This window comes from Magnolia sinica, chromosome 14 (assembly GCF_029962835.1).
Source record: "Magnolia sinica isolate HGM2019 chromosome 14, MsV1, whole genome shotgun sequence".
NCBI lineage: Eukaryota > Viridiplantae > Streptophyta > Magnoliopsida > Magnoliales > Magnoliaceae > Magnolia > Magnolia sinica.
The window spans coordinates 263,751-291,691 of record NC_080586.1 but is presented as its reverse complement, the minus strand read 5'-3'; the positions used below and the strand labels follow the sequence as shown (position 1 = coordinate 291,691).

Here is a 27,941-nt window from a genome sequence, read left to right as displayed (position 1 = left end):
AAATAGAGGATGTCCTAAATGAATGCTTCATCAATTACTTGGTAAGATATTCATTTTGACGCCTTATTCTTCAGCATGCATGCCAGTCCTGTAAAACTTCCAATATTGTTTTCATCATCCCAACTAACATTCACGGGAATCATTTATCAGCAAATAAATCATCAATGACAGTTGCATCTTTAGGAAAGATTTGTATCACATACAAATATATGTTATGTTCAGTGCTCTCTGTTGTTCAGGCATTCATTCCCATCCCAAGAAAACTCTAAGCAGTTTAAACAGAAGCTCATGTGTAATACACAAACACAGAAAATCCACTAAAAACAAAGTTCCACAGTTTTTTTATGTATGGGGCATTGGCGTTCCAGAAGAATGGGCACTGGTGTTGTGTTGTAAAGCCTCGGTCAGGTTCTTGAGCGCTTTGTCATATGATACGAACCCCATGAACCAGAATTCATGACCATCTGCAGTGACAATCTGAATGTATTTCTCCGCAGGATTCGACCTATTTGTAGAAGGATTTACTGACCTCAACTGTTCAAGCTCTATCACTACCTGCCAATATATGTATTTTGTAGGTCAAAACTAAAATTCAAATAAGCAGTTTCTTTTCTTTTATTCTTGGAGGCAAAATTCAGTAGAAGATAATATTGTTGATACGTGAAATTGGAAATTGAAAAAAAAGAAAAACTGCAGCCAAGAGACAATAGTAGATATTTTGAATACTGGCATGTTTCGAATCGCATAAGGAAAACAAAAAACAAAATTTAAAATAAAAATAAAATAAAATAAAATAAAATAAAATAAAAAACCACCCTAGATTGCATGAGTAAATAAGACAAGGAACAGCAAAATAAGCACCACTCCATCCTAATGCCTTGCACGTTATGCTTTGCTACAGAAAAAATCATGTTACTCCAGCAAGAAGACTTGCAAATGGATCTTTATCAGTCAACACTGGAACTTCAATTTCACCTGCAACGTACAGACTTGCAGAAAGAAATGAGTGAACACCCTTGTACACAAATAAGTCAGCTGAGGTTCGCCTGTTGTGAGTTATACTTCTAAACACTCTTAAAAGTTCTCATTACTCTTTAGTTTCATAGGTCGTCCTCATCTTTGTCTTGACCGAGTGATGCTGCCAACTCATTAATTCCTATAATATTGGTTAGGCAATAAACTGTTTTGGTTGAAACAAGGCTAATCGGCCAGCTCTACAGACTGATCAGGATACATTGTTGAGTCCGAAGAATATAGGCTGGCCAACTTTTCAGTACGTTTTCATCATTAAAAATGAAAATTGTGAATCCCATCATTGAAGGCTTCTTATGGGTGATGAGATAAATTTTCAAGGGAAGGATCTTGGTTAGCCCCATACATACTTTAAACAGCCCTAGACTGTTATGCAACATGTCACTCAAACTTTCAACTCACTCAAAAAACTTTCAACAGAAAAATCCAGCAATCAGCCCCAGCAGTCCAACCATTAGTTTGCCTCCATCAACATACACCCATCCCAACTGATTCAAATTGTTTGTGCCCACAAGAAGCAGGATTTATTTTAGTACCAAGATGGCAGGGGAAACTCAAAAGTGATGTTATGAGAGCAATGAAACAATTGATGGAACAATTTGGACAATTTGTTAAGCAGATGAGTGAGATGAATTATAGGTTGTCTGCCTGGAAGGGAACAATGGGAGAACTAAATCTAACCCTCGAAAAACAGTCAGAAATATTGATATACATACATATCTATCATCCTCCAAAAACAAAAACATACATACATATCTATCGCAAAGCAGCTTAGAAATTAGGGATCAATTAATGTTAATAAATATATCATAGAAAAGAGTTATTTCACATCACTTTCAAAAAGGGGTCAACAGCTCCAGTGGGCCCTGGTGGTTTTAATGTGAAATCCACACCAACTATCAGGTATGCCACCCTATGTTAGGCCCAGGGCTCAAAAATCAGCCCCATCTGTGATTTAGGTGGAGCATACAATTGGAAACAGTGTACAAGGCAAAGCTCACCCTCCAACTGTTTCCCTTGGGGTGGCCCACCTGAATCACAGATGAGCCTAATTTTTAGGTCCCAGGCCTAAGTTTTAGTGGCATCTAATGGTTGGAGTGTATTTCATTTAATCTCTCTCCCAACTGTTTCCATTGGTGTTGCTCTCCCCCCGCGTGTGCGTCCATCTCCCACGTGTTCCTAGAAAACATTGATATACCCCAAAACGCATTTGTAAGTTCACCCGGTTGAACCACAAGCTATAGTCCACCAATATGATAACTTCCAAAGTATAAAGTCTATGTGACATCCAGTCCCTTTGATAGGTGAGCCCCACCATGAGGATTGCTTAGTGCATTGGGTCCTATCTATACATCAAGTGGGCTGCACCATATAAAACAAAGTCCAAACATTGGTAAATAGTAAACACAAGTGTGGTCCGCTTAATGAGTGGATGTTACGGAGTTTTCTAAAAGGTGATGCTCATGATCAGGCCATCCATTAGACAGGTAACAGGTTGGATGTCATACACACATGACAAGTTGGAAGTTATCTTCTGGTTGGACCTTAACCTATAGTCCAGCCTGACCCACTGTGATGTGTATGTGAGATCTACTTCGACCATTAGATGTGTAATTCCATGGTAGGCTCAGAACCAAAAATCAAGCTGACCTGTGATCCAAGTGGGCCACACCAAGGGATACAGTTGGGAGAGAGACATCCACCCTTGATTTTTATGAGGCCCATCATGGTGACGCACCAGATGGTTGGGGTGGATTTCACATAAACACCACGGTTTTATATATATATATATATCCGTTTTTCAAGCGTATTTTAATGGTTGAGACAAAAATTGAATCATTTCCAATGCTCAAGTGGACCATAGAACAGGAAACATTGGGAATAATAATTTCCACCGTTGAAACCTTTTTAGGGTCTATAGTGACGTTTATTTGTCATCCGACCTGTTTGTGAGATCACACAGATATGGTTGAAAGGAAAACACAAATATCAGATTGATCCAAAACTTGTGGACCCCAAGAAAATTTTCAACGGTTGACATTCAATTCACACTGTTTCCTGTGGTGTGGCCCACTCGAGCTTTGGATATACTTCATTTTTGGGCTTAAGACTTAAAATTATCTGTTAAAATGGATGCAAGGAGTGGATGGAATATATAAATCACAGAGGGCCCCAAAGAGTTTACTCAGTATGCAGTCTGCTTCCTCGCAAAGAGACCTGGGCGCGGATGGGCTATTGACAGGTTGAGAAGTGACGTCACCAAATTTTGTGTCCCCACCATGATATATGTTTTGTATCCACGTCGTCCATCCATCTGAAGGGATCATTTTAAGGTAATATGCAAAGAATAAGTCACATCCAAAGCTCCAGTGGACCCTACCACAAAAAACAGTGGCGAGAGTGACGCCATTGTTAAAAAATTCTAAAGGCCACAAAAGTTTTCGATCAAGCTTATATTTGTATTTTCCCTTCTTTAATGTCTTTATTAACTTTTGAACGGGTTGGATTTCGAAAAAACATCATTGTTGGCCGTAGAAAGGTTTCAACGGTGGGCATCAATCGTCCTGCTGTTTTCTGTGGTGGGGTCCACTAAAGCTTTGGATCTGCCTCATTTTCTGGCTAATGGCTTAAAATAATATCTCCAAAAGGATGGACGTTGTAGATACAACACATACATCATAGTGGGGTCTACAAAACTTGGTAGCCTGCAGTGGGAATTGGACCGCACCAAGGTAACCTGCGGGATGGTTATATATATATATATATATATGGGAAATGGTACTGTGAGGTCGACCTCATGGGAACTTCCCATGAGGTCGAGCTGTGTGGGGCTCACTGTGATGTGTATCAAACATCAACATCATGCATTTGGTGGGTCCCCTTTAGGTTATGGGATATCCCAAAAATCAGCCATATATGAAACTCAGGTGGGCCATACCATCTAAAACCATGTGAAGACATGCTTAAAACATATAAAAACACTTTGTGGGGCCCACCTGAGTTTTGGATGCGGCTGAAACTTGGTCTAACCCCTCATCCAAGTGGGAGTCACACACAATGGATGGGCTGGATTTGTGAACAAACTTGGTCTAACCCCACCATGACAATGGATGAGCTCATGTGAACAAATGCACAGTGTTGATGTTCGACACACATCTTGGTGGGGCCCACACAGCTCGACCTCATGGGAAGTTCCCATGAGCTCGACCGCATAGAACCATTTCCACACACACACACACACACACACCCGTGAAGATTCTGAATTGCACGCACACACACACACACACACCCGTGCAGATTCTGAATTGCATGCCTGGGCATTCCAAGTTGTGCCAAATGTTCAAAGACTTTAAATTGATGTTTGTAAAATTGAAACTAAAAGGGCTGGCAGAAAATTGGTGGCATTCTGTAGTAAGAGACTCGGAATTGACTGTCCTGCCATGCATCTTGACATGGGACGAGATGAAGATGGGAACGAATTGAAGGTTCTTACTGTTAGATCATGAAGCCAAGGCATCCTGAATCTTATAAGCCTGCAACAGGAGAATCTGACCATCAAAGGGTATACTCAAAAGTGATACGATTTGAAAGTGAGGTTTGATTTTATGGACACGATGGTACACCAGGTTGCCTGGTATTGCAATGGGCTAAGGGAGAACATTTAGCAGGAAGTGGTGGAAGTCAGCTCAGAGAGTATCAATGAAACCTATCATCACGTTGTGAGCACAATGGCAATAAAAAAGGATGGCAGCCAGGTGCAACACTTCAAAGCAGAGGGTATCAGCCATCTTGTACTACTTCAAGCAGAGATCTGCCTTGTAGGTTCAGAATCGCTTGCGCATCCCTATGATCACCAATGGTGAGAGTCAAAAGACCAATATAACTCCTGGCACTAACGCAATTCAAGAACTGGAGGCATCAAAAAGAGGCCGCATCCCTGTTACTTGTCTTAAATGTAGAGAAAGGAACATGTTTCAGCCATACATCTGTCTAAATTCCTTAGTTCTTTTTAAGGCTTCCTCAGCGACTGTGATGAGACTCATGAAGAAGACGAGGCAGAGAATGAGGATGCAGCCTATGATGATGGCAACAACAAAGTACTAGAAGGATTGAATGAAAAGCTATGATTCTTGAAGTCAGACAAATTGTAACAGCAACTATAGAGGAGACCAATGAAGATGGGCTATGCGCAAGTGTTTTTCATGCACAGGTGTTCTGTGCAGGAAGAATTATCCTAGTCATAATCAATCATTTTAGCATTGTGAATACAGAGTTGCAGATGATGGTTGCAAATCCATGCAGATTATGCACCGATATTTGGTCACTTACTCACTGGACCCGCGTTACAGTCTTTGGTGTGATGTTGGTCCAATGCAGATTTGCCACATGTTGATTGGATACCCATTGCATGGGTACATGTTCACAACCCCAAGTGCAGGGTCGCGATGTAGTAATAATCTCGGTGAGACCGAGGTCGAATCCACAGGGACTAATCTCGTGTGTATTTTGAATTTAACTAGAACTAGAACTAGATGAAGAACTAAAACTAAATCTGAATAATTGAAAGAGTAATTGTGATTAAAGTGATTAAAAACTAACAAATTCAAAGGTGGTAACTAGGGTTTCCAAGGATCCACTTGTAGAGATCAGGGAGCCCTCTTACTTGATTCAAATCACACAATTGGAATTGGAGTCTTATCCTATCCAATTAGAAGATATACAATTAAGATCAATCTAAACTTTCCTTGACCTAATTCTCGATGGAGGAGAATTGTGATAATTAGAAGAGATTCCATCACCAAACCATGCCCAGGAGACGATGGCTAACAACGGGATTTATCAATCCCACAATCTCAAAATTAGGAAAAGAAGATACTCAAAGTTATTGCAAATCTACTATAATTTGAGTCACAATAAACCATTAAGAACTGAAAGTATTCCTTTAAAATCAAACTAGAATCAAAGAAGGTTCAACATAAACATGAATCAAAGTAAAAGAAACATTTCATCACGCTACAAGCTTCACCTCTTAGCCCTAGCTAAGAGGTTTAGCCAACCATAGACATGATTGAACTAAAATCTCATAAGAAAAGCATAAAAACAACCAAGGAAGAAAAACTCTTGGCGACGGCTTCTCCATGCTTTTGCTCCACTCCTCAAACCCTAGAAGATGCCTAGGAACATCCTAGGGACTCCTATTTATAGTATTGCAACTCCAACTTTCGCACGAAGTTGGAAAAATCCGGAAACTGCCTCAAATTTACGCAATCCGTGTGTTGTCTGCATAACTTTAGACGAGTCGAGGAAAACCTTCGACTAGTCGAGGGCACCTTCGACTGGTCGAGGATCGCGTGAATTTAAAAGTTCATGTTGCTGGAGTTCGAGTCGAGGAATCTTCGACTAGTCAAGCAGGAGCCTTAGACTGGTCGAAGGAGGGCTTAAACTAGTCAAAGCAGACAGATTTTTAGGGTTTCTTTTCGTCACTTCAAGTATTCAATTCTCTTCATTCCTCACTTGGTTTTCTTGGATCTTTAGCATGTAAATTCTTCATTTTTAGTCTCGTAAGATCCATCCATGCTTTGGTGATTCTTGAGCATTAAATCCATACTTTTAGCATCATTTTCAATCCAAACTCTTAAATTCACCTTGCAACACAAACATGATTAAAATAGAACATTAAGCATTATCATGTTCATAAAACCAAGTAATAAATGAGGGATAATATGCAATATTTGACCCTCAACAATACACTTACAAATTCCTACATGAGGGAAAAGAGATTTTCCTCAAACCATTGAAAAGCAATCCACCACAAGACAACAATTAATGCAAGGGCATTTTCACACCGGGCCCGAGTGGGGTCGCCTATGAGATGCAGGGGCACACTCGGGGTGGGTGACCCATGTGATTTGGAGCCCACGGGGGAGGTCTCGTGTTCGAGACTCCTCACCGGGGGTGATTAATGTGCATTTCACACCGGGCTTGAGTGTGGTAGCCCGTGAGATGCAGGGACACACTCGGGGTGGGCGGCCCCTGTGATTTGGGGCCCACGAAGGGGGTTCAGCCGAGGTCCTAACCCATGCGATATAGGGCCTGGGCTATGAGATAAAGGGATTAATTCGTCATACTCTAACAATTCGAGCTTTTAGAGCAGGTGGTTAATTGTCCTACATCAACAATGGGACAAAGGTAATTTTTGAGAGATATGGGACAAAGGTAATTGTTGTAATACTAGAAAACAAGGAAGATACTGACACGACAATACCAATTACTATAGCAGCAAGCATGCTAGGTAGAAGCAGTGTTCAAATTATCGGCGATATTATCGAAATATCGCCGATATTATCGGTGTCGCCAGTGCAGCGACACCGAAACCCCATTATTTCGTTTCGCTTCCAAATATCGCCGAAATCTCGCCGATATTGTCGGTATTTTCAAAAGGGCGCCGATATTTCGTTGTTCCCACCAACCACGGGTGGGAACTGTAGCTAACAACCCCCTTTTATCGATAAAAGGGGTCGTTGTCGGCGAGAAAATCATAAAAAACATAAGAAATACCCGTTTTTTCGCCCGGATTTGGAGGAAGACGCGAATTCAACTGCTGTTGAGTGCAGATCGGCATTTCCGATAAGATTCGACCCCAAAATTTCCTCTTTTTTTTTGTCCAAAAATCCTCTGCAACGTCTTGATTCCGCCAGCGGGCCGAGATCTTGGTCGAAATTAGAGGTTTTTTTTTATTTGGGATAAGGGAGAGGGATTTTCGGGTTGAAAATCCAGAGAAATCGGTGGGAAAAGAGATAAAATTTCGAAAATTTTGAAAGGGGAGAGGGATTTTGGGGGGTTTTATCACAATTTGGGGATCGGGCGCCGTAAATGGCATTGCGTACGTGGTTAGTCAGTACGCTCTTATCGTACGAGTACACTCTGTTGGCCCACAGAGAATGTATCTCGTCTATCCATGCAGTCCATCCGTTTTTTCATATTATTTTAGTAGTTGAGACCAAAATTTAAGCGTACTAAACGATCAAGTGGACCACACCATTGGAAACAGTTTGAATAATGACTTCCACCGTTAAAACTATTCTAGGGCCCACAATGATGTTTATTTCTCATCCAACCTATTTATAAGATCACACAGACATGGATGAAGGGAAAAAACAAATAGAAGTTTGATCCAAAACTTTTGTGGCCCCCAAGATATTTTCAACGGTAAATGTCCAATTCATACTGTTTCCTATGGTGTGGTCTACTTGAGGTTTCGAGATGCTTCGTTTTTAGGCTCAAGACCTAAAATTATCTATTAAAATGGATGGACGGAGTGGATAAAATACATAAATCACGGTGGACCCCACAAGTGAGCTTTGACGGTGTAGCTCACTTTCACTCTGACGCTGTTCAAAAGACCCACGACGGGTGCAGGTCGGTGCTACGTGGGCCCCACCTTGATGCATTTGTTGTATCCATGCTATCCATTAATTTTGAAATATTATTTTAAATGTTTATCCAAAAAATGAGTTAGATCTAAAACTCAGGTGGACCACACCACGGGAAAACAGTAGTGATTGGATATCCACCATTTAAATCCTCCTAAGGCCCACTGTACTGTTTATTTGACATCCAACCTGTTAATTAGCTTATAAAGACTCAGATGAAGGGAAAAAAACAAAGATCAGCTTGATCCAAAACTTTTATCGTCCCCAAATAGCTTTTAGTGGTCTACATTCATTCAACACTATTTCTTGTAATGTGGTCCAATTGAGATTGGGATATACCTCTTTTTCTTTTTTTCATATCATAAAATTATCTATAAAAATAGATGAACGGCATGGATGAAACACATACCTCGTGGTGGGGCCCACAGAGCACGGCAGGGGAGTAGCGAAAGCCCTTTCCGCCGCAGGAAGCGGATTGCTTACTGAGTAACTCAGTACGGTAAGCGTACTGAGTAAACTACGTGGGCCCCTGTGTCATTCATGCATTATATCCACTCCGTCCATCTCTTTTAACACATAATTTTAGGGCTTTATCCCAAAAATGGAGTATACCCAACCCTCAAATGTATCACACCACCAGAAACTGTGTAAATTGAACATTTACCATTGAAAAAATTGTAAACATCACTGGGGGCTTTAGAAAATTTTCAACGGTTGAAATCAATAGTTCCACTTTTTCCAGTGGTATAGCCCACTTGAGCTTTGTATATGCATCAATTTTGGGTTGAACCCATAAAATGATCTAGAAAAACGAATGGACGGTGTGGATAAACCACATGCATTCGCGGTGGGTCCAACTGAGTTTACTCAGAACCATAAGAGCGTACTGAGTAACTCAGTACACAATCCGATTTCCTTTCCACATGGACCAGGGACGCGGATTTACTGCGGAAACCTTTCCCACTCTTCCTACGCTGCAAGCTCGGGTGGGGCCCACTGTGATGGCTGTGAGAAATCCTCTCCGTCCATCCATTTTGTGATTTCATTTTAGTACTTGTTTTAAAAAATGAACGGTATCCAAAGCTCAAGTGAGCTGTACTAAAGGAAAATGTGGTTTGGGAAATTCCTACCGTTGAAACCTTCCTGGGTTCAACAGTGATGTTTAGATGCCATCCATACCGTTGAAACCTTCCTGGGTTCACTTGAGCTTTAGATACGGTTCATCACAGTGGGCCCCAGAAATGGGGACAGTGATCCACCATTCAAAACTTCTTAGGGGCCACGGAAGTTTCCGATCAAGTTTATATTTTTGTTTTCACGTCATCTATCTCTATGTTAACTTATGATGAGGTTGGATCTAAAAAATACAAAATGGTGGGCCTTATAAATGTTACAACGGTGGGTGTGACTGATCCCACAGTTTTTTCAAATCAGTGTATCAAATCGCAGATTACATCCTGCCCTTGCAAGGCTCTATGGGTCCCACCTTAATGTATGAGTTTTATTTATGCCATCAATCCATTTTTCCATGTCATTTTAGGATATGAACCTAACAATAAGGTAGATCAAAGGCTCAAGTGAACCAAATAGTGGGGATTGAACTGCCACCATTAAAAATTTCTTGTGAGCGGCAGAAGTTTTGGATTAATCTGATATTTGTGTTTTCCCTTCATCCATGTTTATACGACCATATGAAAAAGTTGGATGGAAAATAAATATCATGGTAGTCCCTACAAAGGCTTCAACAGTGAGTTTTATTAATGCAACTGATTAGTGTGGGGCGGTCCACTTGAACAATGGAATTGCCTGACTGCCTAATTTTTAGAATCATGTCCTAAAATGATCTGAAAAAAATGATGGACGGCGTGGATTAAAATCCATGCATCACGGTGGGCCCCACAGAGCGCATCCCTACACGCATTAAATGTGGTTTGCTATACACGGATGCATGCTTTCACGTGCACATGCATAGATGATTCCATTGGCCGCGACGGAGGATGGGTCAATTTTACTCCATGTTGTATGTATAAATCACAATAGGCCCCATAGAGTTTACTCAGTATGCAATCTGTAGACTCTTTCCTCAATTGTAACTTATAAGAAATTTTGATTTGATCTAACATCTTAGCCCTTGAAACTCATTTTGATTACTATTTGAGTGATTTCTTACGACAATGCATGCCTTTTGGCCCCCATTAAATGGTAACTTATTATTTAATACATTTTTGTTACAATTTTTTCATTCCTGAATATGTAAATATGTGTATTTAGGCATGTCCTGAAGTTTCACTAAAAAATTCCACCATTTTCTCCATGTTTCCCCCTTTTTCCCTGCATTTCCGGTTATCGGCGATATTATCGGCGATAATGATATTATATCGTTATCTCCGGCCAGCGAAACTTGTAGCGACAACGACAACTCGAACACTGGGTAGAAGACAATGAACTGAACACATGACACATCCATCTCTGAGGAAAAGAGAGACATTCCAGTACACAACATTTGCGGAGGATGCAAGAAGAGAGGGCATGACCTGGTCAATATGGCATGGCACCTACAAGTTTTGGAGGCAGTCATCATCAAAGTCCTCAGAGGTAGTTGAAGCCGTGCAACACCTATCAAATACAAAGACCCGTGCCAATTTCAAACTCACAGACTAATTCTCTGAAGCAGGGGGAATTGAGGCGGCCAATCCAAAGCTTAGACATTTGGGGTGAACCAAAGTGGGACAGATCTGGTCACACAAGTCGCCAATATTATCAAGATTAAGTTTGGATGCTAAGAAGATATCTTTTTTCTTCTTCTTCTTCTTTTGAAGCGATAATTATAAAATTATTCAATGAAGGCCGAAGCCAAAAAAAATACAGAAATGGAAAATAAAAATACAACCACAGACCCCTTGTAGATCAAACCAGCTAACAAGAAATTGACCCATAACTAATACATTAGATACTTGCACCCATTCCACTACATTCAGTTTTGCCCTATTGAAAACTTCCGATATCTAGCCTCTTCAATTTTTAAAGCAATGACTGTTTCTCTCCAACCAAATACTCCATAGGCCTGCTAATAAGCACAAATGCCAAATCCGCTTCTTGAATTTGCCCTTGCCCCCTCCATGCCAAGCTACGAAAAACTTATCTATCGAACTTAGAGCAACACATGCAACTCCAAACAATTCTAAGATCTCAATCCAAATCTTTAATGCAAAAGGATCCTTGGCATGATAGCATAATAAACATGCATTTGGGATAATCATATTGCGCCTTCACAAATTGTCGACTGTGAGAAACTTATTCCTTCCCACCAACCATGCAAATGCCGCAACTTTAGATGGACCACCATAATGCTAAACATGAGCTGTATGACACTCTAACCTGCTCAAGATGGCCCCCATCAATCCTCTTATAAAAGGATTTTACCGAGAACTTTCCAGATTTTTCGATTAACCACACCAATGCTCCCTCCTCCAAACTTGACGGAAGTCGATTTGAAAGCAATTCCAACAATCTAACCAATTTTTGCACCTCTTCATCATTCAGATTTCTTCTACAAGGAGGTGCCCAAATAACTTCCTCACCAAAAAATAGAAAAATACCTATCAACCAAAATATTTGGCTCCATGGCAATACCTGCTAATCGAGGAAAGGCAATACTCAACTTTTGATCCCTAATCCACAAATCTTCCCAAAATCAAATATTCTTACCCTTTCCTAATGAGAAACCAACACACTCCCAAGCCCTATTTCTAAACAAGTCACTGACTTCCATAATGATGAGGCCCTATATAAAGAAGAAGCTTTTGCCCATCTACCCCCTTCCTCAACTCCATACTTTCTACCTAGGGATGTACACCGAGTCGAGCTGGCCTCAGCTCGACTCGGCTCAGCCACTAGCTAACCCCAGCTCGAACTCGGCTCGGCTCGGTCCTCAAGCCTGACTGGCCAACTTGGCTCGGCTTGGCTTGGGCCAGTTCAAGCCAAAATCGAGCCTCTGCGGCATTTTCACAAACACATGCAATGCACTTTCAATTTCTCACTGTGTGTAAAACAACAGTAGCTGTTTACAAATATTTCATCAAACACCTTATAGGCAACATCAAAATCAAGGAAAAATGATATTTGTTTCATATACATACCTTCCTTGCCACTAGCTGACACTTCATTGAGTCATTTCATTAAACACTTGGTGAGCAGCATCAATATCAAAGTAACCGAGTCAACGAACTAGTTTGATCCGAGTTCAATTCGAGTTGGGGTTCGATTCGAGTCGAGTCGAGCTCGGGCAAGCCCGAACTCGGTTCAAAATTTTTTCGAGCTCAAAAAATCAGCTCAACTCGGCTCGAACTCAGCTTCGAACTGAGTCGAATTGAGCTTTTTCGAGTCAAGTCAAGAGAGCTAACTGAGCTAACTCGGTTCGTGTACACCCCTAGTTCTAGCCATCTCTCCACAAACTTCCTTCCTCAACCCCAAACCTCCAAACCCATTTTCCCAACAATGCCTCATTCACTCTCCAAACTTCGCAAACCTGCACCTCCTTAATCCACTAGTTTACATCTTCTCACTATAGTAAAAGAAACTTATGATTTCCTTCCAACCCTTGCATTAGAAAATCCCGCCCAATCTTTTCTAACTTGCCTACAACTGGTTTTTGGACATTGGATTGTAGACATAAAATATATTTTATAAAAGATATCATGCATAAGAAATATACAAGATTTGTATATATGGCAGCATATGAAATTGTAAGTGTATGAGTTGTGTATACGTCCGTTATACCCCATGTGCATGGTATTTCTCAGTATTAATTTAATGGTTAGTCTCCTTTAGGAAGTTGTTTCCTTGTTTTTAGTGGTATAGCAATACAAAGAGTTACTTTTTTAGTGAGTGTTTATTATTTTTAGGAAGCAGAGTCCTCCCTTTTGGTACGCAGAAACACTATGAAATGAAATTTTGAATCAAACAGATACAATGCTGTTCTTATTTTCTGTAGAAGTTTTGAGGGGGAAGAGTTGGGGGATAGGAGGAAGCTGGGTGGTTTGTTCGATAGCAGGAAGATGGGGGAGGGGAGAGGGACAAAAAAAACATCCTTTTGAAGATTAAAGAGGAAGAAAACTTATATTGTGCCATAATGCTGTGTGTGAATAAAGTTATTTTGGTGAGCTCTGCTGAAAATATCGTACATATAGATTTGAGTTTCTGCAACTAGTTTCTTCTTTGATTCCAGTTTTGCATTACAGAGCACAAATGTGCACACACACTTGGTCCTATGGGTGTGTTGTGTGCCCAACTTCCATGCCCATTATTATAATGTATCCAAGCTTCGCAGGGAATACCAGAAAACTAGATATATTGTACATAGGGAATGCTAAGCTCACGCAAAATGTATGAAAAAGGTTGCCAGCACACATTTTGATTAGTTCAAATGGCAGTAGAACCCATATATTCCAAGTATAGCAAAAAATTTCTACTCACTTGACTATCCTTCAAAATGAAACAATCAAAGCGCAAGTGGGCACATTTTTCCCACACGTGCATGGGATTAGCATTCCTCTGGTAAGTAAAAGAATATACCACCAGAAACTATCTTGTGCCACTTAAATTCTCTTAGTGCTAGTATACTGCTTTTCGCATTTTGTATCATAAAATCAAATTTTCAAACCCTCAAGTGCTAGTTCTAAATGATCTTATGTTAACCATCCATGTGAGGATATTAAAATATTTTTACACCCTGAGTTTAGGTTAAAAAAGCTCTAAGATGCATACTTTGACTATGAAAAAGGAGCGGTACCTTGTAATAAATCCATTCCTGTTGTCCTGGGGAAGAACTACGGCAGAGAGGGTTGTCACTGCAAAAAGCTAGCTTTGCTGTGGATATATAGAGTGTTCCTATAACAGGTCCTGCTGAAGTTGACAGGTAGCAAGCATATGCCTTTCGTAATTGTTCTCCAGGCAAGATCTCAAAAGTATGCTGAAAAACCTTATCATGCCCCCCTTCGGCAAGCACCTTCGTTCCTTGAGCAAGTCTCGCCATGGCTGCATCCCTGAGACTAGGACCAGTTTTAACTGCCAGATAAAGATATGATTGCAAATTAGGAATTAGATTTAACATTATAAGGTACACCTAAAGCTCTAACCAACCTATGGAACACACACACACACACACACACACACACACACACACACACTCACACACACACACACACAAAACATGCTTATTTCTGCAGCAAAGAAATGATAATTAAATGGAAGCCTTACTGTCCAAAACTGCTCACAATATTAGATTCTTACTAAAATCATAGGCTTAGGAAAATAAATGTTGGTGCAAATTGTGAGCAATATCATATTGGGTCTGCTGAGGAACCTACCCTGTCATATATCAATTATCTCGAATCTCATGGCTGATTTCATGCAGACAAGTACAAATACCATTTACTTCTCAACCAATAAATTTATTTATAAAAATATAAATTTAAAAAAAAAAAAAAAAAAAACAGAGTGAGGGAGTGTGTTTGCATGTATGAGAGAGAGAGAGAGAGAGAGAGAGAGAGAGAGAGAGAGATCACTTCAATATTCACAAATCAAACATATCCTCCATAAACAACAATATCCTCCAAGAAAGTTGAAAAAACAAAGGATACTTTTTTAAAACTAATTAACAGAAATTCATTAAAGAAGAAACCAAGCCAAAAGGCCAAAAACAACACCGAATAAACGGCAATATGCTTCCCCCACTACTCCAGATTAAACGAACTGTTTAATTGGGAGACATTGGAGCAAATTTTAACTTCTAGAATAAGTACATGGGGCCACAATTTTCAACTATAGTGTGGGTTCTCTGCCGGATTTAATTTACAGCTGGAAGAGATGAAGGCCCATTCAACTGTCCTGGCATTGATGTTATCAAACAGCCTTGCTACCTGGCTCTGGTCATCTCAGAATATGCAACTATTTCTTTCTTTCCATAACTCCCAACATATTGCTGAAGGGAGGAGATGCCACACAAGCCTCTCAATAGATGTAAAAGGCCCACTATCCCAGCTAAGAAATGTCTCCAAAGGCTCTCATGTCCCATTCAATGCCAAACAATTGAAAGAAACTGCTCCATAATGCTGCAGCACCTACGCAGTGCAGGAACAGTTAGTTTACAGACTCCCCGTTTCTTTTACATATAATGCATCCGTTCGGATAATGGAATCATCTGTTCTGAAGATGATACACTGAGGATTTTATCTTTAACAGCTGTCCACATAAATGCTGCCACTCTTGGGGGGGGGGGGGGTGATTTCTGGTTGCCAGATAAGAGGGAAAGAATCATCCGAAGTTATTGCTTTGTCAAAAAAAAAAAAAAAAAAGACCTGATGGTGAACTTGCCTTAAGGGTTCCATTTCCAACTTCTCACATCTTCTGATGTCTTCAGGATCACCAGATTGAGATTCCAGAGCAAATGCTGATAGTCCTCGAACTGTCTTACAGGTTCCAGCAAAAAGTTACATTCCACACCTGACATCTCCCCAAGACCTCAGCAAATTTGCTAAATACTGCTTCTATCTTTACTGCAATGTGATGCAATCTCAGATATTCACCAGCAAGACTTCTATTACCCAACCATATATCCTCCCAAAAAAGCATTTTATATCCCTTGCTAACTACCACAGAAAATCCTTCTCAGAGCACCTTCCCCATGGCACAGAGACATCCCACTGCAACTATATTCTCCGTACTTTAGAAGAAGGTAACCTGATGGAAATATCTGGGTCCCAGACTCCCAGCCATGATTAGCCGTTCCATGTCTTCCAGTGATGACTCTTCTCAATAGTGATTCCTTCTCTATCCAAAGCCTCCACCACCACTATCTGAGAAGACTGATTTATTTCCTTAATTCTGCCTATCCCAAGAATAATAAAAATAAAATCCCATTGGATTTTTCTTAATTTTAGCTGCTCCCAAAACTGGAATCTGAAACATTGAGAGACGGTCAATGTTTCTATTATCAGCAATATTATCAATAATATCGCCGATGATATCAGTATCATGGAGTGAGAGATACTGAAACTCTTTTTAATACCTAGGGATCGATGATATGTTGCCAATATATTGCCTTTGTGTCGACACGTATCAGCATTGCTACATTATCAGATGCATTTCCTTTATAAAGTTCCATGTATCAACAATATTATTGCCGATATCATTGATATAGGGATTCTAGGTGGGGAGAGTTGCATATCGGGAGAGAGAGAGAGAGAGAGAGAGTGAGAAGAAGATGATGATGATGATGGGGATTTTTGTGGTAATTCTGTGGAATTATGTCCTTCACTTGATTATGACCACTCCTTTAAAAGTATTGCAAATCAAAACACATGATTAGGGGAGAAATCAAAGATTGAAAGAAGAATAGACCAAAGCTCCAAGGTATGAAATTTTGTATAACAATTTATTTTTTGGTTTTGCACGGATTTCATTACAAATCCACGTCTATGCATGATTCTCATGGATTTGGGTACAAAATCAAGAGATCGTATGATTGAAATGGGGAAATTTTGGGAAAAAATTTCCCCATTTTCTTACAAAAATAAGTAGCAGTGCCCCAATTTTTAGCATGAGGAGGGGCTGATCTATCAATTCATGTTGATCTCTCAATTTTTTGAAATGTTTTTTAAATTATTTATATTTATAAATGAATTATTTTTTTTTGTTTAATTAGGAAAAAAAAAATCTTTCAACCTTTTTTATTTCTGTTTTGTTTTGATGTTTCTTATTTATGCTCCATGTTTATGATTAATGGATTGCATTTGTTGGTGGAAAATCCGTTTTTTAAAACAATATTTAAACAATATATTTATTTAAAAAAATCCATTTCAATTTTTTGTAATGATGTACAGATGCACATGTAAACATAGTATCTATTTACATATGCTCGAATGACCCCTTCTCATAATAAGAATGTACATAACCCTATTCCGGTCTGGTCCGGTATAAAATGAACTTATAATTTGATGATTGAGTCAATTCCATGATTATAAGTTCATAACCCCAGCCCATTCCCATTTTAGGCAATACAGATCTACTAATTCTTTTATTCTAGTTAGTAAAAGGGATCTTGAACTAAGAAATAGACCCTAGAAGCTAAAAGGGGGTATCTTGAGCAATTGCAATAGTTGGGTTCATTGATATTCATGGTTTAGTAAGATGCTATCACATATATATATATAAGAAATTCCATTCCTTTTTTTTATTTTTTTATGGATGCATGGTTGTATTATAAAATGGATGTATGTATTAATGTGTGTGTATATGTATGGATGATTGGATGGTTAGACATGTATGTTCGTACGTGTGCATGCATGGATGGGTAGATCATGCATGTGTGTATATACATATGTGTCACTGTGTGTATGTCTGTATGCATGCATGCATCAGTGGATGGATAGATCACGCATGAGTGTATGTATGGGCATACTCATATAGTTCATGGAGGATGAGTACCAGAGATACATGGGAGAGTACCTCCACCAGTCAGTATTGAGTAGGGATGGAGGTGACGAATTTAAGCCACCTCATAACTCTATGTGGATATGAGGGGTGGCTGGATAGGTATGTTTTTAGTTCTTTTAGTTTTTAGATGTCTCACTTATTGTTTAGTACCTGCATTTGTATTATATATTATATGAACTTTACTATTAAACTGATTCTCTACAACAACACATGCTTTTGGGCCCCCATTAAATTGAAACTTATTATGCATGCGTCGATTTTGCAATGTTTTATTTCTAAATATGCAAATATGTGTATCTTACCATCTCTTGAAGTTTCATTGGAAAATTCCCCTGTTTTCCCCATGTTTACCTCGATCAGTGATACATTTTTGGGTATCGGTGATAATATCAGTGATATCAAGACATGTTTCCATATCCCTACCATGCAGCACATGTAATGATACCGACACTATGAACACCAGAGACAATACACCAGCAAGTTAGCAAGAGAAGCTTTGATCAACATAATGCGACCTCCAAAAGACAAATAATTTCTTTTCTATGTTGCCAACTGTTTCTCCATCTTCTCTATTATCAGTTCCCACATAGATGCTGCAATCAATTCATACAAATGATGCATGTGGGTCACAACGATGTAAGTGTGCTACCTGTAGAATGTATTCCTCTGTCTTAAGGAGGGTTAAGGTTTAGGAACATAGACAGGTGTTCTAAGGAGAAGAAAAATCCTCTAGTGGGAGCCCAGTACTTTGGGATGGCCCACAAACTAAGAGAGTCAAAATCCTAAGGAGGAACGGTCCTAGCTAGGCCCAAGGTGGGCCTTCAACCACCTATAAGGACCTCTATGGGCCTACCTTAGGGCCACCAAGGAGGACATCCAACCTCAATTGGGTCCCAAAAGGTAGCCTGCTACGTATGCAAAGAAAGGTCCAAGGCACAATCAATCCATGGCCTAGTGAGCCATCCACTAAGCCCAAAACAAAGGCAACCTGGTGGGCCCTTAAGCAAGGTTAGGGCCCAACCATAAGGGTCATGGTTTCACTCATTGTGGTGGGCCTAATGGGTAGCCCATTAGCCCAACATATGGGAAATCCTTCTATGTTTAACACAAGTAAGTTGGGCCTCACATCTCGGCCCAAGTATGGATTTATTATAGTGGGCAAACAAGGGCCCAACTACTTGAGTATTTGGCCCATAAGACCCATCACAATGGCATGGTTAATATAGGACCAAAGGGTTCAATGGGCCTATCAAAAGTTCCAGCCCAACCAAGATCATGGAATTAGAACTTTTACCTCGATTCACTCTCATTCCCGACACTGCCTCGAAACACCCATGGATGCATTTTATATTTGAGATCTGACTTGGCTCAGCCTCACAAATCACAAAAGTATCATTGGCAAACTGAATATGGGTGGTCATGGGAGAGGAACTGTTCACCTAAAAGCCCTTGATTAAGCCTCTTTCTTCCGCTCTTGGAAAAAGCTTGTTGAGCACTTCTGCCACTATTAGAAATAGAAAAGGGGGGAAGATCACCTTGTCTACGGCCCTTTGGAACTGTCTAAGAAGTCAATCGGGGACCCATTCAAAAGAATAGAAAACGACACGACCGAAATGCATGCCATTATCTACTCTCTCTTTGTTCTTTTCTTTTTTTTGAGCGATGAACATGCCATTATCTACTTGCACCATTTTTCCTTAAAACAAATTCTTCGAAGCATATATAACAAGAAAACCCATTCAACATGGTCTTATTCCTTTTCCTATTAGTTTGCATATTACACCTCGGATTTTTCATTGTTTTCCTCACATGAATGCATTCGTTGCTTATTAGAATTCCATCTAGGTGGGATAAGACAAGGCGCCAGCTATATGTCACATAAATATCTGCTTTGATGAGGCTGCTTACTCACCACACGATCTCACCACCTGGCTCTTTCCAGACCCCCCGTCTGACAAAAACAACCTTTGTTAACCTGACAAAACATGACAACATGCCCAAAAGACCCAAATGAGGCAGAAGAATAAATTCAAGCATACATGATGGGTTTAGAAACGAATGGGGCCACCTTTGTAACTCCTATTTTAGAAGATACAGCAAAAAAGAGGACGGGAAAGGAGAATAGGAACATGCAAACCACGCTTGAAAATAGATATAAAAGGTAGACTGAGAGTGAGCTTGATGGTTTAACAAAGCTATAGGGCAAATGTGTACTAGGGATGAAAGCTCCAACTTATCATAAGCTACATACACTTCTCTTTTTCTTTTGTGTGTGTGCGTGCGTACCAGGGGGGGGTTGTTTTGGGTTCTAGACTATAGTAATGCATCATCATATATTAAGACTGCTGGAAAAAGAGAGAGAGAGAGAGAGAGAGAGAGAGAGAGAGAGAGAGAGAGATTGAAATATCATATTAACTAAAAAGTTGTTGATGGCAATGCGTCCCAATTTATTTTGGACTGCAGGTGTCACTCACTACATTGGCCCAATTTTAGAAGATATTGGAAATATCCCTCCAGTGAAATGGACCATCGATAATGTAATTGGGTCCGATGTCTTATTTACCATCATTCAAGTGTTCTGAACTTTTTTTTTGAAAGGCTCTAGCGTTCTGAACATGATGAGACATTTAACAAAGGGAGTTAGGAGACTAGCCATCATAAGGGTTGCCACTTCTTCCTTCACATTAAAAAGCATGCGTGACCAGAAAAGAAATTTGCATGCAATGTTTACTTCAAAGAATGGGCATTCGATAAATGGGGAAAGAATGTAAAAGGCAAGAGAGCAAGTGATATAGTTCTCCAAATTTATATACTTTAAGAATCACTGAACCCATTGCTCGTGTACTCCATTTGATTGGAAGTGATGAGAAGCCTGCACATTGGAAGTGATGAGAAGCCTGCATTAGGCTTCATCTTTGAGGCCATGAACAGCGAAGAAAGCAATTAAGAATGCAATGAATGGAAATGTGCAGAGGTACCTTCTGAAATATACAGCTCCATCAGCCACTAAACACAGCAGGCAACTTTCTTAATCTAGCATTTTTATTATGAAATCTAACATCAAATTTAGCTCACCCCAATTCATTGGGATAAGGTTTAGATGATGATGATGATGATTGAATCTAACATCAAATTTGACAAGAGGTGGAGCACATTTGAACAAGTGAGTACATGATGCTACCTTTATGAGTTGCAAAGAAGGCGGGGATTGAGTACATGATGAAGATTATTTGACTTGGAATCATCTGGAAGATATTAATCGACTCCCTAATTCAGTTCTGAGTACTAGATTATAACTACAAAGGCATCAAAGGATGGAATCAGAAGAAGAGATTGATTCCAGGGGAACGGAAGAAGCAAAACAGTATCTCAAGGAGAGAGAGACTGATGATGGTGGAAACGCATAGATGACAGAATTTGATGACAAGCTCCGAGGCCAAATGGTTTCCCTATGGCATTCTTCAAAGTTTTTTGGAACGTTATAAAACAAGATGTGATGATTTTCATTAATGAATTCTTTATTACTGGCCACCTTCATCCGGCTTATGGTGCGTCTTTTGTTGCTATTATTCCTAAAGTTGAGGGAGCTGAGAATATAAAAGATTTCTGCCCATTGGCCTCATAGGCAGCCCATACAGAATCATAGAAAAAATCTTGGCCTCGTGATTCCGTGAAGTTATTGATGATATCATTTCTGAAAATAGGTCATCAAATCACAGACTGTGTGTTGATAGCAAATTAACGCTCGGATGCCAGATATAAAGAAAAAAAAGGCAGGTATAGTTTGCAAGCTAGATATTGAGAAGGCGTATGGTCACGTGGAATGGGATTTCATTGATTATTTATTGGCAAGGATGGGGTGTGGTAAAAAAAAAATGGAGAAATTGGGTCCAGGTTTCTGTTAGATCTAGGGCGTTTTAGTTCCTTATAAATGGAAGCTCGAAAGTGTTTTTTAAATCCTCCAGGGGTATTTGCCAAGGCAATCCACTTTCTCCTTTCCTTTTTCTGGTGGTGGCAAAAGCTTTTAGCCATATGTTAACAAGAGGCCAAGAATCCGATCTCATTCGCAGGTTTTGTGTGTCTAAATTTGGGAAGCCTATTTCTCATCTTCGGTATGCGGTTGAAACTATCATATTTTGTTAAGCCAAACCATTCATGATGGATAACTTGCATAAGATAATCGGGTGTTTTAAGGCAGTTTCTGGTTTGAAAGTGAACATGGGAAAGAGTTGAGTGGGCATCCATTTATCCCATAATGAGGTGAGGTCTCTTCGTTGGCTTCAATTATTGGGTGCAAGGTGGGATCTCTTCCCTACTCTTATTTGGGGCTCCCTTTATGCATCGGTAAACCCCCTTTACACCTTTGGGATACGGTGGTGGAGAGGATAGAAAGAAAATTGGCTTCATGGAAGAGTCACTACCTTTCATGGGAGGGAGATTAACTCTCATTAAAGCAGCCTTTTCCAACATGCCGCTTTACTACATGTCTCTATTCAAATGCCCATCCTCAGTAAGAGTTAAATTGAAGAATCTCAGGAGGGATTTCTTTTGGAAAGTTTGCAATGAAGGCTTTAAATTTCATCTTTTTGAAATGGGAAGATGTTTGTAAACCCATTAAAGAAGGTGGGGTTGGGCTATGAGACCTATTCAATATGAATCATACTTCGCTTGCGAAGTGGTTATGGAGATTTGCCAGGGAAGAAGGTTCTCTTTGGAGGGAAATCATCGCTTCCAAAAATGGGCTTCAGCCGGGAGGATGGGAAGCTAAGGAGTCTTCGCTTTATAGGCCTTCAAATACTTGGAAGTCAATTATGGCTTTATCAGCGAAGTTCAGAAAAGGCATCTCCTTTTCTATAGGCAATGGAACTAGAGTCAGATTTTGGGATGATCAGTGGTGCAGCGACCTTCCCTTCTCTCAAATCTACCCTAACCTGGCTTCGCTAGCACCTTCAGCGGATGTTAAGGTGGTGGAGTGCTTCTCGAGTTCGGGTAGTAATGTATGTTGGTCTCCCCCTTGAATAAGAGGCATAACTGACTTGTAAATTGAAGAGCTCTTGTCCCTATTGAAGAGGCTTCGTTTTGTGACTCCTCCCAGTGAAAAAGATGAAATGGCTTGAAAATATCATAGTTCAGGGAAGTTCTTGGCTAGCTCATTCTTCATGATGATCCGGTCTTCCGCTTCGGGTGTTGGAGAGAATTACGCCTACCACTTCTGGCATTATAATATTCCTCCCAAAGTTGCAGTTTTCTCTTGGTTGGTAGGCAAAAAGAAAGTTTTGACTATCGATAACTTGCAAAAGCAGTCTATGGTGATTCCAAACAGATGCTACCTTTATGAGCAAGCAGCAGAGACAGTTGATCATTTGTTGATTTTCTGCTCTTTCACGTCCAAGGTGTGGTCCCACTTTTTATCCTCCTTCAACTTGTCTTGGATTATGCTTACCAATGTTAAAGATCTCCTTTGGGTGTGGCATGGAGGAGGTTTGGGCATCAAGAAAGAACCCTTTGGCATGCGGTTCTTCCGCTTATTTGGTGGGAGACGTGGAATGAGAGGAATAGGCACTGTTTCGACAACGTAGTTGAGGCTGTGATTTTGTAAGTGAAAACCTTTATTTGTGATTGGGCCTCTATTCTCAAATGCCTTGACTAATAGTTGTTTTTTTCCTCTTGTTATATCTCTTTTGGGCTTTTGCCTTTTCTTGTATTCTTTTCTCGTTGGTTGTTGCTAGCGGGCCTTTAATAAAATTCCATAACTCTTCCAAAAAAAAATTTGATGATGGTGATGAGTGATTAATATTTTGTTTAAGTAAACATGATTTGTTTTTATTAAGGGGATTGAGACTTGAGACTTAGGACGACCTTTTCAATCTCTAATGTCTATCGAGCAGCTTTAGCTTTTGATTAGCTTTTGATTAATGGTTACGAATTTACCCGCACGGATGGTTTGATTAATGATTAGTTCATTAGTAGTTTCATAAAATAGATGGTTTGATGCATAACTTGCTTTTGCTTAATTGCCTCTTACTTTGAATTTCCTTTTAAATTCGAATGGTCTCAGCTTTAGTCAATTTAAAACAGGGAATACTTTCTATTTTGTGGATTCATGAGACTTATCTAAAAGACATAATAACTTTACACTTAGTTTTATTTCATTTTGTTAAAATTAGTTTGAGAGATAGAACTATTAAAAAATATCAATATGTGCATGTATATGTACGTAATTCACTATTGACATTTATGATTTTGTTGAAAGGTGAATATTAACATTTGTGATATAGAACTAAAAAATGAAAAGTTTGTGCCTAGAATCTCTAGGCGTATGTCTAGGCAGCCTGGGTACCTGTAGCATTCTAGGCACTCTACAAACAGTTGCACTTGGGGTGCACCTAGTACCTTTATCTACAATGAACATAAATCAAGGGACATCATTCTACACACTGGTGGTTAATTCATCTATAACAAATTCAGAAAGGTGAGAGATTAATGCCGACCCTTTAAAAAGACACATTGCCACTAGGGATGCAACTCAGGGGGGGTCAGCTTCGGTTGAGGGTCAACCCAAGCCCCAACCCAGCCCCAAGAGTCGACCTGAGGATCGACCCAACCCAAGCCACCCAACCTGAAGTATTGAATACTTAACAACTAACAAAATTCGGGTTGGGGAAGAATCATGTTTCAAATTTTCTGTTATGATAAAGCCACATCAGTCGTAAACGTATAGTAATCGCATTGGTCACGGAAGCAACCCAGTACGGGAGTGAACCGGTTGAATGACAAAACAAGCCATAACGGCCCCATATGTGCCGTATCAACCAATACGGGGCATACTGGTATTGTTTCGCCTGCCCCGTCTCTGTGTTTCGGCGACACAGCTATAAGAGGAGGGTTTTGCATATTTTTTCCACTTTTTCACTTCCTTTTTCTCCCCAAAAAAAAATGGCAAGAGATCATTTTTTTTTACCACATTGGTGCCTCAAAACAAGATCGAAGGGAAGGATTTGAGTGCAAATCGAAGGCTCAAAGCATGTTTTGGGAAAAAGGGAAATAAGTTTCAAAAAGAAAGAAGACAAAAACTATGGATTCCCTAGGAAAGCACTAGCTCCGATACTAAAATAATGCAAACAAAGTCAAAGAACAGAAACTGCGTGCAAGTTTCAGATCTACATACCAAGTTTAGCTAAAAATAATCAGAAAAGTTGCAGAAAAATACTACGTACAGCAGCAGATGAAGATAAAGAAAACTGAGCATAAGCACAACAGTCCTGTGGCCTTTAAGGTAGAGATCAGCCAAAAAAAACCCTCGCTGATACTTCCACCCTATACGAGAGAAAAGTGATGTAGGCCCACGGTCCACCGCAAGGTCCAACAAGTGCTGCTTTTGGGTTGTTTGTTGCAAAATTTGAGGCTTAAATGTCAGAGATCATACTTACCTTTTGTAGAAGACAGAGGGCTAATGTGGAAGATTTGATTGATAATTTTGGGGGCATTTAATAGATTTGCTTTTGCTATTTTTACCAAATCTTTGTTAATGGGGTTTTTATTATCTTAAATAAGTTATAGATTGATTTGAAATAAATTAAGATTGAATTGAAATCCATCTAATAGTTGGGCACTTACGTTAAGGATTCATAGGGATTGTCTTTAGAGTTTATAAAAGGGGAGTAAGTGTGGGAGGTAGCATTTCACATTTTTCTGAGTTTGTGAATTTTCTAGAGTATTGTAAGAGAAGAAGTTTGATATCAATAACGTTATTTCTCCCTCTCTATTCAAATGTTTCTTGTGAGTATTCACTTGTTCATGCGATTCGGGTGTTGAGATCTCATTGATTCGATGACCAGGTTGCACTGAAAAGGCTCAAAGCAAGTGTCTCACATAAACATAAAAAGTGTATTCATGTTTATGGCAATGAGCCATAATTATAGAAGACTAGGTTAGGTGGTGTGGAACGTGCCATGGAGAGGATGGAGGAGAGAATCAGGGAGTGGGAGGATCAAGCCTAGAATTTTGAAAGAGAAATAAGGAGTTATATGATACTTGGTTTGAGTATGACGCTTGATACACATGCAGTTGAAATGGGGCACGTGAAATATATTAACTCAAATTAAACTGAGTAAATTGTGGAACACATTGCTGCTTAGTAAGAGTCTGAAAATCATTTTGTTTTGTTTCATGTACTTTGAACTTTCAATTGTTGGCGCCCTCCAAAAACTAATTATGGTGGCAAAAACGTCCAAACGCTACTGGCATCATTTATAGTAAAGATTTGTACATAGTTTCCTTTCCTTGTTCTTCTCCTACCAATTCTAAACTTTCCAAAATATAAAAACCGAATAATAGAAGACTTGTAATGCAGCTAGACTTTCTAGGATACTAGAGAAAGCTAATGAGGAAAGACTCCTAATAGCATAGAACTTTTAAACAACACCACGAGAGTGGGGCTCAATTTGGGCCTCTTCTCGTGCAAATGTGGGGAACAAGCAAATGCCAGTTGGGGTGCGATTCTGTTAGAGCCAGAGGCAAATGGAAGTCAAAAAATAAAAAATAAATAAACTCACGGTGGTGCCAGACGTTGCCAGCAAAGCCCTCAGCCTTTCTGGTGGATTCTTCAACCTTCTTCCCCCATCGACCCAACACGTCAAGGACCGTCTCCATGGTACCTGAGACGATGAGATACCAAGAAATCAACCAAAAATTAGCCTTCTTTTGGATGCAGTACGCAATGAATGGAAATTATCACAGTCTTTTTTATTAATTTAATCAAGTGGAATATGTTTATCGGGGTCATTTGGATGCCTGTAAATGATTTACAGGTAAATGGTTTACAGTCTATGTTTGGATGCTGAAAAATGCCTGCAAATCATTTGATTTACAGATTTCAGCCTCACTTGATTTACAGGCAAAAATGTGTGATTTCATTTACAGCCTAATGGCCATATTTTCAAAGATTGGCTCTCCATTTACAGGACTCAAACAATTTACAGGCTATCCAAACACAGACAATCATTGGCAGCATACAGCAAAACAGGACAGGCTGTAAATGATTTAGACCATTAAAACCATTTACAGGCATCCAAACGACCCCGTAGTGTTTAGAATGTCTATAGAAGTAGTGGTGGAATACGATCATAAATCTTCAAGAGGAAAGGAATAAATAAATTTAAAAAGTTACGAATACCTACGTTTTCCAGAGGTGGCGGGAACGGGAGACGTATGGATGTAGGGGTTGGTGGGCTGAGGAGGAGGAGGGTACTGGTAGGCAGAAGTGGGAGGAGGAACAGAGTAGTTCATGTAACTGGCGTTGTTGGGAGGAGGATGGGAGGATGGGAGGGATTGATCAGCGACCCATGTGGCTGCCTGTTGGTTGGCAGGATGGGCTTGGGGCGTGGCCGGATTGCCCATGACCCAAGTGCCCCAACGTCCTTCCGAGCTGTTATCCCCGTACCCCTTTCCGTTATTGTTGTTGTTGTAGTCGTTGTTGTTCTTGTTGTTGTTGTTGTTGCTGGGATGATGATGATCCATCGTCCACTTGCCTTCTTTTCTCTCTATTGGGAATGAAGAAAATAAGAATCAAGAAAGAAGAAGAATCTGGAATATGTCGATTGGAATGATGAGAATGTAATTCTTTTTGATTGCTCGCGACTATTCCTCTTCTTCCCTTCGGGACTGGAAAAGTTTCGCCTTCTATGGGAGACAGGCTTGCTGCACGTGCGGACGGAGCAAACGCCTCTGACGCCCATTTCGCAACGAAAACACGTGGGTTAGCTTCCCCCATTCGATTTTAAATGGGTCAACCTGTTCATGAATTGAAGTCGGGTTCAGTCGGGTCGAGACAGTCCAGCTCGGGTCTGCTTAGTTTTTAATAGGACCGATGTATATTTTATTATTTTACGAGGTTTCTGGGCCCGTTTTGTACTTGGGCTTGAAAGAGATTAAGTGGGATGGAATTGCTTTTAGTTCCGTGCAAAATTCATTGGACATTTG

General features: G+C 39.9%; 1 protein-coding gene across 1 annotated transcript; it reads right to left on the bottom strand.

Moving 5' to 3' along the window:
• Positions 1–178: 178 nt before the first annotated feature.
• On the bottom strand, positions 179–27,710 carry LOC131225315 (GEM-like protein 1). The gene is made up of 4 exons (XM_058220837.1): positions 27,140–27,710; positions 26,516–26,617; positions 14,257–14,531; positions 179–555 (listed from the first exon to the last, which is right to left on the bottom strand). The coding sequence occupies exons 1-4, from the start codon at positions 27,477–27,479 to the stop codon at positions 343–345; spliced, it is 930 nt and encodes a 309-aa protein (XP_058076820.1). The 5' UTR covers positions 27,480–27,710; the 3' UTR covers positions 179–342.
• Between the last annotated feature and the right edge of the window lie 231 nt (positions 27,711–27,941).